The 14,885-nt window shown below is 37.1% G+C and overlaps 2 protein-coding genes across 4 annotated transcripts in view; both read right to left on the reverse strand.

Moving 5' to 3' along the window:
* The window catches only part of LOC141444903 (uncharacterized), a 43,962-nt gene extending 35,181 nt beyond the window's left edge, over positions 1 to 8,781 (reverse strand). For 2 of the 3 annotated variants that reach the window (XM_074110656.1, XM_074110654.1), the window contains exons 1-5: positions 8,727 to 8,781; positions 4,425 to 4,515; positions 3,793 to 3,822; positions 3,037 to 3,087; positions 1,245 to 1,307 (exon numbers count right to left, since the gene is read on the reverse strand). In XM_074110656.1, the coding sequence (XP_073966757.1) occupies positions 1,245 to 1,307; positions 3,037 to 3,087; positions 3,793 to 3,822; positions 4,425 to 4,515; positions 8,727 to 8,756 (265 nt within the window). In that variant the 5' untranslated portion in view covers positions 8,757 to 8,781. The remainder of the gene's footprint in view (positions 1 to 1,244; positions 1,308 to 3,036; positions 3,088 to 3,792; positions 3,823 to 4,424; positions 4,516 to 8,726) is intronic. The other variant, XM_074110655.1, reaches the window with a different exon arrangement.
* The window catches only part of LOC141444484 (uncharacterized), a 121,072-nt gene that overhangs the window by 67,221 nt on the left and 38,966 nt on the right, over positions 1 to 14,885 (reverse strand). The gene's annotated exons all lie outside the window — the stretch shown is intronic.

Here is a 14,885-nt window from a genome sequence, read left to right on the forward strand (position 1 = left end):
GGGAAGTACTTAGAAATGAACAAGTAATTAAGAGTGAATGTACCATTACTCATATTAAATTAAATTTATCCGTACCTATAACTCACGTCTTAAACCGAGTTTACCTCCTGTTTCGGGCTAATTCGCGCCAGCAGAGCGGTGGGCGCAGTGCGCGTGTTACAGCAGCTGCCGAGTCGCGTTGCTCCGACTTAGCCCGAAACTGTCGAGCTAAATCGATTTAAGACGTGGGTTATCCGGATAAATTTGCCCCTTTGTACTTAACACTTTAATTTTTTTCTGTAATCATTTTGTTTTTCCTTTTAGTACAATAAAAAGTATAAACAAACAAACGAATACGATTACTTAAATAGGATGTAATCGTTTAATGTGCCCAGGCGATTATTCCGTAACTATTACAGATATTAAAAAAAACTGTGAACTGATATCAAGATTACGATACCTAATGAGTAAAATGACATCATTAACTTTTTTTTAAATAAAAAGAGAAATATTCATAATTTTGACAACAAACACTCCCATACATTTAGTACGAGATTAGTAGAAAGGTTTTAGTTTCCTCATTTTAAGTGGCCTAGTACTCATTTTACCTTCATCATCTACTACTTGAAAATCATCATTATCATATCATACGTAATCATAAAATATTTTTTTATCAAACCGTCAAACTTAAAACCTAAAATTGCTAAAAGTGGCTCCGAAGCGGTAACGTTTCGTCTGCTCTACTGCCTACCCCGTTTGGGCATACAGGCGTGATGTTTGTATGTTATTTATATTTTTTTATTTTTATTTTTATTTGTAATGTTCCTCTGCTTGCGTTTCATTCCTTTTTGTTTTATATTCATTAATTGTAACATTTTTGTAAGTAAGTTTAAAACCTATAAGCCATAGTGTAACAAAGAAAATTGGTAAATTTGTAAACCGACTCAGTTGAGTGCCAAGATACAGGCTCAGCCTAGTTTGGTACTCACCAGATATATCTGGTATATTGTAATAGTGGTCATTTTTAGATAAATAAAAATTATTCTTATTATTATTCTTATTCTTATTTCTTTATTTTATTTAAGCCATAAATTGTAATTTTTTGGATCTATTGATAAAAAGATATTAAAAATATTTTGACTTCAACGATTTTTCCGACAATGAAACCTATCTAATATTTCAGACAATAATAATCAAGTATAACCTACTCCTAAATTTTTACAGTTGTTTTTATGTGAAAGTAAGAAATACTGGAGTATACTTACCATGACCACCGCCAAGACTTGGTACTCGACCTCCGTTACTGCCTGGGATGCCGACGCCGCCTCCTGGAAGTTACATCAGGATAAAAAAAATACAGAGATGTATGGGGTTCCATAATAGCAAACACGTCACGACTTGCACCTACCCTGGTTTATACCCGGTTCAAAGGACCAAAAAAGTAGTGTATGTACCACAAAACAAAGATAGTTCAGAAGTCAATCTCCAAACAGGTGCGCTCGAGCAACGCACACATAGACACTGCTCACGGACACGATATCTCGGACCGGTTGGGACCAGTGCGAGCGCGAGTGCCATCCGCTGTGTGAACTTTTAGTGCAATTATGGAGCAACAAAAAAAAGTTATTATAACTGTTCAGTGGACGATTGTTTAAATTAAATAATCGTGAATTTTGCCAATAGCGAATTCGTCGCAAGATATTTTCTGTGACAAATTTATAATATAACAATGACATTAAAATTAAAATATTTTAGTTATTAATTTATATTTCCATTTTTCCCGTTTTATTCTCAACAATAAATCAAACAACTAGATACGAGTGCCACTACCATGATAGTTTTTTGGTGCATAAGCCATAGTTGACAACCTTAGAGCGACCGCCGAGCGTAGGTATGAAAAGTGAAGTACATACATGAGATTGACTTCTGAACTAACGGTTTTGTGTATGTACCTGCACTTTATTAGATGAGTGCGAGATAACTTGTAAGAAAAGTAAATGTACGGAGCATATCCTAACACTGACTTTATTATTAGAATAGAATTTACATTATTAACAGTAAAAAATGCTAGGGCAGACGTGCCAATGCATGTATGTAAACTCTTTATTGTACAAAAGAAAAGAAACAAAACACAACTGACAAACTTTGAGATACTTGTACAAAGGCGTACTTATCCCTTTAAGGGATCTCTACCAGTCAGCCTATGAGTAGATAAGAGGAGTAACCAGTTAGGGTCCGACAAAGAAAGAGTTTAAGAGTCAAAATAGTGGAAGCTTACTTTAGGTACAGTATTTTAAGCAATGTCGATATTGGCGAGTACTGCCTTTTTGCAACAACATTTACCAACCTGTTTCATTTCGCAACTTTTCATTTCGCAAACTCTATAACTGTAAACATTTCAGGATTTATTTCAGGGCTATCGTATAGAATCCCTTTGGGTTAGGTTAGGTTAGTTTTATAAAAATCCTGAAATATTTACAGTTTCAGAAATACTAAACAGTTGGGAAATGAAAAGTTGCGAAATGAAACAGGTTGCCAAACGTTATTTGCCGAAATATTAGTAAACCCGATATTAGACAAAAAAATAAAAACGTAAAATTTAATAACTACGGTATTTTTTTACAGACTAGCCAGTTGCCGGTGACTCCATCTGCGTATAATTCGTCTATAGCTATCCCGTGGGAGCTATCCAATTTCCGTTTCAACTGCAACACCTAAGAGCATTATTCACTGGCAATTCGGGAAGCCGTGGTGGCCGAGTGGTTTGACCTATGGCCTCTCATGCAGAGGATCGTGGGTTCAAACTCCGGCTCGCACCTCTGAGTTTTTCGAAGTTCATGTGCGGAATTACATTTGAAATTTACCATGAGCTTTCCGGTGAAGGAAAACATCGTGAGGAAACCTGCACAAACCTGCGAAGCAATTCAATGCGCACTGGGCCCGCGTGGGAACTACTGCCCAAGCCCACTCATTCTGAGGGGAGGCCTGTGCCATGCAGTAGGACGTATATAGGCTGGGATGATGATGAATTCGGGAGCGAGTAGAAGCGGACCTTACCTCCTATTCCAGGAACTCTTCCACCTCGTCCCAGTGGAACAGCTGGACTTCCTAAAAACATGATAATAATAATGAAACATTCTTCAATAATTTCAAAGGTCAAAAATGATTTTTAATATAAAATAGAGAGCAAAATGTGGGTTACCTAAAGGGAAGTATCCTAGGTGCATGCCCTTCAAAAGACTTATAGGCTCGTTCTTTACAATCTTTAAGATTTACCGCTGCGGAAATGCTGTCCCAGAAAGCTGGTTCCATATTTTTTGTAGTGCGCGAAAAAAGTTTTGCTCAAAGTGAACGGTTCTAGATGGCCAACAATCAAAGAGGCAAGGGAACACTTAAAAATCAAAACAGTTTTAACTTCCATGACTTTTGGCCTTTTAGAGAGGCTCAAGAAATGCAACGAAAATTCACCACTAAATAAATAAATAATAATAAATAAATTCATTTATTTCGGGCAACTTGGCCCATACAATAAATACCTTACAGACTAACATACATATTTATAATCAATATTTAAAACTAATTTGGTGACAAAACGGCGTGACCCCGTTGAGTCACCGTCCCCGACGTCGCATTCACTAAATTTACGGTGAAGGAAAACATCGTGAGTTGGATGCACTAAGTAGAGTTAGCAATTCAATTATGCGTGTGTAATATCTAAGCATGGGATCACAGGCCAGGTCCTCTCGTTCTGTGAAGAGGTCTGTGTTCAGTCAGCAGTAGGAAGTGTAATGTTATTGTGATTGAAATACTCACCGCCATGGCAACCACCCCCGCCGCCACCACCTTTGAACATAATCAAAATTAAGAATTAAAACAAATATTATAGTTTTTTAAATACCTACATATAATTTGCACTGCCTGAAGACTAGATAATTTTTTTGAAGTTTTTATTGTACCATTTTGTCGGCATAGTTTACATATATATCCGCGCAAAATTACAGCTTTCTAGCATTGATAGTCCCTGAGCAAAGCCGCGGGCGGACAGACAGACAGACAGACATGGCGAAACTATAAGGGTTCCGTTGGCGGGGCTTCATCTTCAGGCGCAGAAGCTCATGGGGCAGACAGTTCTGGTTGCAATGCAGGTCATTCTCAATGATAGAGGATTTAATATATGTAGTACCCTGTACATTTTTAGATTGGCAATTTCTTTTTAATGACTGTATCTTTTGATTGCTTTAACTTAGAAGTTGGATTTTTTCGCAGCTTAGAGACATGTAGACCTGAGTATAATTATGGTTTTAATTTCAACTCAATACCTCCACGCGTTCCCGAGATACTGGGTCATGACAGACAGACGGTCGGACGGACGGACAGCAAATTGAGCCTTTAAGGGTTCCGTTTTTTCCTTTTGAGGTACGGAACCCTAAAAAAGGCAGACTTACCCCCAAAGATGCCGCCTTCCCCCCCTCCTGGTACTTTGCCACCTTGGCGGCCCAGAAGATTGAAGGTCGGTGAGCACACCACTACAGCGAACTGTCAAAAAAGAACTGTAATTAAGACGTTTTGCAGCTTAATGATGTTTTCATCACACTTGCTCGTAAACAGTGTCGTAACATGCAGGCTACCTTGGTTGCAACCCCCCAAATAAAACCCTCGACCTTAATGTGCTTGTCTGAAACCCGTGGTGTGATGAAAAAATCTTATTCATAGTAAACGTCATCATTTATTCGATTATTACGCTAAATTTGATGAGAAAATTAGTAAAACCAGGCCACTCCACTGTCCAGGCCACTCGGTTGTGGAACTCCCTACCGATAGACTTGAGGCGCGCAAAGTCCTTGCCTATCTTTAAGTCTATGCTTAGGGAGCACTACCTGTCATCTTGCGTATGAATGTTATAGTTAGCTTATTTATGTGTTGTTATGGTATCTTTCTACCTATCTATCTGTTTAGATTTGTTGTGTATGTGTATTGTATGTGTTAGTTTTATGTATTCTTGATACAGCTCTAATCTACTGTAAATTGCACCACCTGCTAAAATGTATTCCTTATTTCTGTCCCTTGCAAAGGTTGCCTGGAAGAGATCGCTCTGAAGCGATAAGGCCGCCTATTGCTTACCTTAGAAAATCTCTATGTATATACTTGTGTTCTCTGTACTGTTTACTGTATTGGTGTGCAATAAAGAGTTATTGTATTGTATTGTAAAATTCTAGGTTGGAATATTATTTGCCACTTAAGTAAGGCTAAACGGAGTTTGCTAGAATATTCGTTACTTACCAATTAATAAGTACCGATATAACTCGAGATCCAATAGGTCCCATCACTAAACGAGTGTCTGGTGTTGCGTTACATGCATATTACGTTTGTTCACTTGATTGCGCTTTGAATTTAATTAATCCATACTATCCATACTAATATTATAAATGCGAAAGTAACTCTGTCTGTCTGTCTGTCTGTCTGTTACGCTTTCACGCAAAAACCGCTGAACCGATTTGGATGAAATTTGGTACAGAGATAGAATAGACCATGGGAAAGAACATAGGTTATCTTTTATCGCGAAAAAAAGGCTTTAAGGGGTTGAAATAGGGGGTGAAAGTTTAAATGGTGGAAGTTCGTCGCTGTTGGAAATAAAACCATGAAACTTGGCATTTAGGCACTTAATAAGAAATAAATCGGTATGTGTTTTAGCTTTTTTGAAAATTCGACCTGTGAGGGGATGAAATAGGGGATGAAAGCTCATATGGAAGGTCGTCAGTATCGAAGATAAATCGATGTTTCTTTATGAAACTTGGTATTTGGGCACGTGATAAGAGATAAATAATTGTTCGAGCGTTTTTTTTAATTCTTCTTCTTCTTCTTAAAACCGGTTAAAATCGACTCGAACTCGCGCGTCAAGGGTTCCGTGCATAGGTATTTATGAATATCAAGTGTTAGCATAGCCAAGCTCATAAGCAAAATGTACGCAATGTGGGGTCATTTTACATGGCTTATTAACAAAATTTGCTATAAGAGCTTCCTTTATACAAAATTTCAAGTTTCTAGGACAGCCGAAAGTACCCTATAACTTTTTTTGAGATTAGGGTTTTAATTTGAACTCGATAAATACTCCGCACGTTTACGGGATAAAGGGTCTTGACAGACAGACGGACGGACGGACAGCAAAGTCATCCTATAAGAGTTCCATTTTTTTCTTTTTGAGGTACGGAACCCTAAAAAACATTTGTTCCGGCTCTTTTCAAATTTCGACATTTTTCATACCTACTTGAAAATATGGGGATGAAAGTTCGTAAGGAATTCCAAACAAATTTACTATAATATAGAAATATGTGTAGCAATGCTTAGTAAGAATGCCGTCTTAATTATAATCCTACCCTCCTAACTTACAATACAGGACGTAAGATGTCAAGAGCTCACTATGAAGAATTAGTCCTTTTGTGTTGGCAGGGTAGAATACTTATGTTTTACCAAAGAATGGAAGAACAAAAAAAAATAGTTTAGATATAAAGCAATGTATTAAAATAGGTTATTTTCAGTAAACCGTAGAAGTTTCTATGTGCTATTATTGGCAGAACAGGTACCCTAAATAAATTAAATACTTTCCAAAGTTACTATTCCACGCGGACGAAGTCGCGGGCAAAAGCTAGTTGATTATAAAAATCTGATAGCTTAGATTTATTTCTTATAAGTTTTCCTTTCCTGTTTAGGTTAGGTTGAAAAGTTCGCCTTTGTACTCTTTGTTTTGATGTTTTCTTTTTTGTATTATTTTTGTGTTTTATGTACAGTAAAGTATTTAAAGTATTTTATTTAATACACAGTTGTCATTTTAAGATTATTTCTACGCCTTAAAATTGTCTATACACAATCACTGAAAATGGCGATAATCCTTTCTTAACCAACACTGTTATTGACTGATTAGGGGTTTCCACGGTAAAAAAAAAACGAATTCCTAGAGATTAGACGAGCTTTAGTCTCGATACGCAGAAACTAAAGTAACATTTTAAATTATGATTGGTTTTTTGGAGTCTTTTTGTATTTTTTTATTTCAACTCTAAATTTGTTACTTTTACGGGTATCCCGTGAAACCAAATCGAAAATACAAACTGAGACATGGATGCACAGAAAAACCAGAAAAAGAGACCAGCGCTCGAATCGAGAGAAGAATTTTTCTCTTTTTGAGATATAAAATTCGTGTCTAGATTCCTGTCCAGCGGTGGTGTAGGGGTTATAGCAGGCAGCACGGATTGCTGAGGACCTGGGTTCGATTCCCAGCGCTGGTCTCTTTTTCTGGTTTTTCTGTGCATCCATGTCTCAGTTTGTATTTTCGATAACATTTTAAGAGCATGACAAGTGAAAAAGATATTTTTATAACAAACTATTTAAATAACGAACTAAAATATGTTTGGCAGTCGGGTGTAGAGGTTTAAAGGAATGATTGTTAGGAACATTGTGAACATTTTTGGCCACATTTACTATTATGCTAAGTTTCACGGTTTTTGATGCAGTTTTTTTTAATTCTATCCCCTGTATAGCCTGTATTGCGTTATTTTTTAGTGTTTTGCCTTCGCAATACCTTGGTTCTTGAAAATAAATTCAAATATTTGCCTACTACTGTTTTTAGTCTACTGATTATAAAAACCTTTTTAGACATGACAGAAAAAGTAACAGCTATTTACGCATACAAATTACTTGATAAACTTCTTTTATTTACGGGCTTTCTATACATGTGCCATTTAAAAAAAAAACTAAAAAAAATAGATAAAAATTAAGGTATTTCCAAAAATCGGCCAAGAGCGTGTCGGACACGCCCAAAATAGGGTTCCGTAGCAATTACGAAAAAAATAAGTAATATTTTTCGAAGGATTTCGTATTTTATACGGAATCTTCCAAGTTTAGGTATATTTTATACCTTAGGCTGCTATTTACTCTTAAACTACTAATAACTCTCAAGAAATAGAAGCCGTTATAGTTTTCCTTGTTAGTTTAATATACTTACTACCATCCTGAATTTTTCAAATTTTTCCACTCACCGGCTTAGATTTTAGACGGGGGGGACGCTCGATTTTAATGAAATTTTTCACTTTAAAGTTGAATATTTCGCAAACATGTCACTGAATCGAAAAATCGACTTATCAAACCTTTAATAATTTTAAAAGACCTATCCAACGATATCCCACACTATAGGGTTGAAAGAGAGAAAAAAATCACCCCCATTTTACGTCTATGGGAGGTATGCTAAAAAAATTTTGTTGAATTTTTTATTGTACCATTTTGTCGGCATAGTTTACATATTATATTCGTGCAAAATTACAGCTTTCTAGCATTGATAGTTCCTGAGCAAAGCCGCGGACGGACTGACGGACAGACAGACATGGCGAAACTATAAGGGTTCCGTTTTTGCCATTTTGGCTACGGAACCCTAATTAGGGTTATGTCAAACATAACATTATGACTAACAATTATCGACCAGTCGATATAGACCCATTATAAAGATTTATAATATAAAGAGACTTCATATATTGGTACCTAGATAATATTTCTTGAGGATCATAGTTGCACTTTGAAAAGAATTTTTCGAAATCTTAATATTACAATTTCTATGTCCATCTGTTTGTTTGGTTTACGGGTAATCCCATGGCTGCTTTCGATAAAAATATAAAGGACAACGCGAAAAATAATTTAAAGCGCACGAAGTAGCGGGCGGAAAAATAATTTTCTTCAACAATAAAATGATTATCTTAACTTACCATAGAAACTAGGACCAAGAGACCCCTCATTTTGATGGTCTACGAACTACTGGATACGGCTCTATATTTTCTTCCCTTTTATACCCAAAACTCATTTGCACAACTGTATTATAACGCATAAATTATGATTTAAAAATTTGCACATTAAACACATATTGATTTTCAATTACAATATATTATTGCGTCAGCGAATGAATTGCAATGAATAACACTTGATAAAATAAGAAAAAATATTATTATATTATATTCAAAGTCAAAGTCAAAGTCAAAATATCTTTATTCAATTTAGGCTATAACAAGCACTTATGAATGTCAAAAAAATCTACCACCGGTTCGGAAAAACCTCTGCTGAGAAGATTCCGGCAAGAAACTCAACAATCAATAGGTATATATATTTTTTTTAAAACAGATTTTCAATATTATTAAATGATATGTATACATCACAAATATTTAACACAACTTTATTTTTAACACAGTAGGTTCGCTATTTGAAGGGATCGCTAATGCGGATCGGAATTATTTCCAAATATCCCTGTGCATGATATAATCATTAACTTTATAATACGCCTTTGATATTAATCTCTTCTTGACAATTGATCTGAATTTTGTATCCGTTTCATTTATAATATTTTTTGGAATTTTATTATAAAAACGTATGCAATTTCCCAGAAAAGACTTTTTGGTTTTAGCCAGTCTGTAAGATGGAACTTTAAGCTTCCCTGTGTTTCTAGTAGCCTTTGGCTTATCGACGTTAGTGGGAAAATCACATATGTTCTTCCTAACATACATGATTATTTCAAAAACATAAAGCGACGGCAGGGTTAGGATATCTGTTTCCTTAAAAAAAGATCTTAAAGATTCACGCGTCTTCAAATTATAAATTGCTCTAATTGCTCTCTTTTAATAAATTAATACATGCCGTGGTGGCCTAGTGGTTTGACCTATCGCCTCTCAAGCAGAGGGTCGTGGGTTCAAACCCCGGCTCGTACCTCTGAGTTTTTCGAAATTCATGTGCGGAATTACATTTGAAATTTACCACGAGCTATGCGGTGAAGGAAAACATCGTGAGGAAACCTGCACAAACCTGCGAAGCAATTCAATGGTGTGTGTGAAGTTCCCAATCCGCACTGGGCCCGCGTGGGAACTATGGCCCAAGCCCTCTTGTTCTGAGAGGAGGCCTGTGCCCAGCAGTGGGACGTATATAGGCTGGGATGATGAATAAATTAATATCCAATGGGAGCCTGTTGCTAAGCTTTCCGTCTGTCTGTCACAATGCCTCTATCGAAATATATGTATAGGTATTTAAAAAAAAACAATAATATTCCTGAGATATTTAAAACATAATATGATAATTGAGTTTAAGAGGTATCAATGATTGTTTATTTTTATTTAATTATCATGGTTAAGTTTTAAGTTTAATATTGACATTTAATTTTTAAGCAAAGTTTCTATTCTATTTAACTAAACTGTATCCACTTTGGCCAAATTTCACAATTTTATATCGTACATAATTTTCTCTATTTATCAAATCGCATTCGATATCAGAGAGTTTTTAATATATTTTTTTGTTCATTAATTACTAAGGTCAATAACTTTTTAGTGTAATATAAAGGTTGGGATACTTTGGCACTGAAGGGTTACTTTGGCCCTTAGAATTAACTTGGTCCTGGTTTTATTATAGCTTTGACAATCTCTCTTTGCCATGTGGTTGATGTTAATTCGATCGATCATATTTTTATGTTTTGTTTTACGTTTTTATCATCATATGGGCCAAAGAAACCCTCCAATGGGTCAAAGTAACCCTCCAATGGTTTAAAGTAACCCAACCTTACGGTACTGTCCCTCAACTCAGGAGACGTCAGTAATACAGTTTACTAAAAAAATTTTTGCAATGAATACTATTAGCACGCTTAGGAGATAAGCCATGAAGGAATTTCCTTAAAACTGTCACAACTCCTAACTTTTAGTCTAGTGGATTTGTACCCCCTAAAATTGTACTTTTTTTGCATTTTGCAAATCATTTAAATTGTGCATATCTCTTCTAATCTTCACACAAGATTTCAAAGCCAAATTCGGTCCTTATACTCACAGGACCATCTATAATAACAAATGCGACGCAATTATCCAACAGAATTTCGACCATAAACGTGATCTATTTCAAATAATTATTTGAATCAGGCGTTACTTTGCGGAGGTCCATATCAATGAACTAAAATAATTTCCTTGCTCACCCGCGACCTTACGATAGCTAAGCTTATGCAAAATATGCGCGTTCATGCAGTTCCTCCACCTCCACACTGTAAGAACACACAAATCACACAAAACCCATCCATCACCACCACCACACTACACTGACGCGTTTCGAACTCAACCAGAGCTCATCTTCAGAGTGACACAACCGTACACCATGCTACCAGTTGTTAGACTCAAACAACTAACAGCTGACCCTAGCTGCTGAACTAGCAGCTGAGGGGAGTCTAACAACTGGTAGCATGGTGTACGGTTGTGTCACTCTGAAGATGAGCTCTGTTTGAGTTCGAAACGCGTCAGTGTAGTGTGGTGGTGGTGATGGATGGGTTTGTGTGATTTGTGTGTGTTCTTACAGTGTGGAGGTGGAGGAACTGCATGAACGCGCATATTTTGCATAAGCTTAGCTATCGTAAGGTCGCGGGTGAGCAAGGAAATTATTTTAGTTCAGTGATCTATTTCGCCTCGGTCGCCCAGGTAATAATAAAATATGCATACTTGTTTTCTGTACTTGCTATGTGTTGGTGTGCAATAAAGAGTTATTGTATTGCATACAGTCATATATTACTCTTAACATTAATTAAACTCATTTAAAAAGCGTCACTAATTTGACACAGCACCTGTTGTCGTTGCAAATTAATATGAATAATATTCGTTATAACTTATCGCTGTAGGACGGGCGCAGGCCGACATCAGCATTGCAAGTTTTTTTTTCTTTTTCTCGCAGCTTATGCTGAGCCTGAGCCCATTGCCACCTGAAGCCGGGAAGCCGTGGTGGCCTAGAAGCCGTAGTGGCCTAGTGGTTTGACCTATCGCCTCTCAAGCAGAGGGTCGTGAGTTCGAACCCCGGCTCGCACCTCTGAGTTTTTCGAAATTCATGTGCGGAATTACATTTTAAATTTACCACGGGCTTTGCGGTGAAGGAAAACATCGTGAGGAAACCTGCACAAACCTGCGAAGCGGTTCAATGGTTCGTGCGAAGTTCCCAATCCGCACTGGGCCCGCGTGGGAACTATGGCCCAAGCCCTGTTGTTCTGAGAGGAGGCTTGTGCCCAGCAGTGGGACATATATAGGTTGGGATGGTGGATATCGGGACAATTCACACCAATTGACCTAGAAAGTAAGCTTAGCAAAGCTTGTGTTATGGGTAGGTACTAAGCAACGGATAAATATAATTATATACATATTAAAACCCAAGATCCGAGAACAATCATTCGTATTTTTCATACAAATATCTGCCCCGACACGGGAATCGAACCCGGGACCTCAAGCTTCGTAGTCAGGTTCTCTAACCACTAGGCCATCCGGTCGTGGTTAAAATGCTAAATTATCCCAAAGTAGAATAGGCTCTAAATAAATATATTACCAGGTAAGATAAAAATTACATTTGGATGTAGATCGTTTTTAAACCCTAGGTTTCGTAAGATTAGTTTTAATCCCGGAATTTGCTATTCAGATAGGCACTATTATGCTCAATCCTAAGAAAAGATTATATACTTATATCAAAGTCGAAGTCAAAATATCTTTATTCAATTCAAGCTTTAACATGCACTTGTAAATGTCAAAAAAATCTACTACCAGTTTGGCAAAACTCAATAAGGTATATATTTTCAAACTGATTTACAATATTATAGGACGTCCACGCCGTCCACGTTTGAACATAGGTCCTTTTGAACATAATTTAAATAATAATCTATCTTGCTCGCTAATCCTGCCGTGAAGCAGCAGTGCTGCTCGGTGTGGAGAGTAAGACAGCCGGTGAAATAACTGGCTCTTGAGGTATCCCATCTTGGGCCTCTAGGTTGGCAACGCATCTGCAATACCAGGTGTTGTAGGTGTTTATGGGCGGTGGTGATCACTTACCATCAGGAGACCCACTTGCTCGTTGGCCAACTCTGTAAGACTACTCTCCACGGGATGATGACCTTTTACGTTTACGTTTTTACGTTTGCGTGCTCGTACTTACGTATTTTTTTGTATTAGGTATAGTTGTAAATAAGTATTATATAAGTGTAGTGTAACAGTTTTGTGAGCACATGAAAAAATAATAGATACCTACCTACCTACCTATAAACAATATAGCTATAGTATTATGTGTAGGTAAACATGAGTAGTATGTACGTGCACAGTCGCCATCACTACTTCAGCGAATTTATAAATAATATTTTTAAATTAAGTATGATAATAAGTTCCCAATCCGCACTGGGCCCGCGTGGGAACTATGGCCCAAGCCCTCTTGTTCTGAGAGGAGGCCTGTGCCCAGCAGTGGGACGTATATAGGCTGGGATGATGATGATGATGATGATAATAATAATATAGCGGCATAGGATCTTGTTTGTCTAGACACGGACAAGACATTTTTAAGTTAACTTTCGTACTAAAATTATTTGCCGGTAGGTAATTAAATTGCTTAATCTAAAATAGACATCGACAACCCTAAGCGTCCGCGCCGGAGTAGGTAGTTAAGATTGTTTTTTTTTTGTTAATCTTTTTTTATTTTTTATTTCAATTCCAAATTTTTACTTTTACGGTCATTCCGTAAAACCGAAATTGAAAATACAAACTGAAATATAGATGCACAGAAAAAACAGAAAAATAAGACCATCACTGGGAATCGAACCCAGGTCCTCGGTAATCCGTACCGCGTGCTATACCGCTACACCACTGATGGTCAACGGTACCGACACGAATTTCCCTATGCACCTCATATCTCAGCTTGTGTTTCTTACTTAGTCACTTAAGCAGCGACGCTAGCCTGACCTGGGTTCGATTCCCAGTGATGGTCTTATTTTTCTGTTTTTTCTGTGCATCTATATTTCAGTTTGTATTTTCAATTTCGGTTTTACGGGATGACCGTAAAAGTAAAAAATTTGGAATTGAAATAAAAAATACAAAGATTCAAAAAAAATAATAATCTTATTGATTGCTTAGAAACGATATCTCTTGTCCGGTGAGCGGTTAGTTCAAGGAATGCCGAAAGTTTGAGGGCTTACGGGTAGATGTCGCTAGCGTCGCTGCTTAAGTGACTAAGTAAGAAACACAAGCTGAGATATGAGGTGCATAGGGAAATTCGTGTCGGTACCGTTGACCATCAGTGGTGTAGCGGTATAGCACGCGGTAATTACCGAGGCTGGGTTCGATCCCAGTGATGGTCTTATTTTTCTGTTTTTTCTGTGCATCTATATTTCAGTTTGTATTTTCAATGTAGGTAGTTAAGTCTCTTAAAGGGTCAGAGTGTGAATACTTCTCCTCTTTTACTATGGTAATACCTGCTTATTAGCATCAAACGTAGTCCACGCCTGTGCTATCCGCCTCTGCACCTCCGCCACCTGGTTCTCAAAGCCCAGGGTAACCTTATGCCCCAAGTACCTAAACGTACTCGGTCACTCTCTCCACTGGAAGCTGGTAGTTTGTGACTTCGATTTTGGTTTTCCCAATGTTCATTTTAAGGCCAGCCTTCCTATCCTACGAATCAGCTCTCTCGTAATCTATTTTCAAGTCCTAGTCCAAATTTTGTAAATCAATGAGCATTATAATTCTGGGCACCTAGTGAAAAATGGGTTAGTTCTGCAGTAGTTGAACAGCTGATTTCGACTTAAACCCCTTTACACATAAAATAGAAAATAGCTGTGTAGTTTCTGCTGACTTAACCCCTTTTTCACTAGGGTCCCAGAATTATGCAGTATGAAATGGAAGCGATCGCAAAGTATCTTGGAAAAATATGTCGCATTATTATAATCTCAATTATGGACGCTTACGTGCGATAACGAAGATTAATATTACGGGAATGAATATATTAAATATTTACTTAGGTGATAAACAAATTTATTCAGGTCTTATGGCGAGACTGTACTTTTGTCTGCTTTATACCAAGGCTGTAGTTTTTGAGCTGTAAGTCGGAATAATTATGTT

Source organism: Choristoneura fumiferana, chromosome 30 (assembly GCF_025370935.1).
Source record: "Choristoneura fumiferana chromosome 30, NRCan_CFum_1, whole genome shotgun sequence".
Lineage (NCBI taxonomy): Eukaryota > Metazoa > Arthropoda > Insecta > Lepidoptera > Tortricidae > Choristoneura > Choristoneura fumiferana.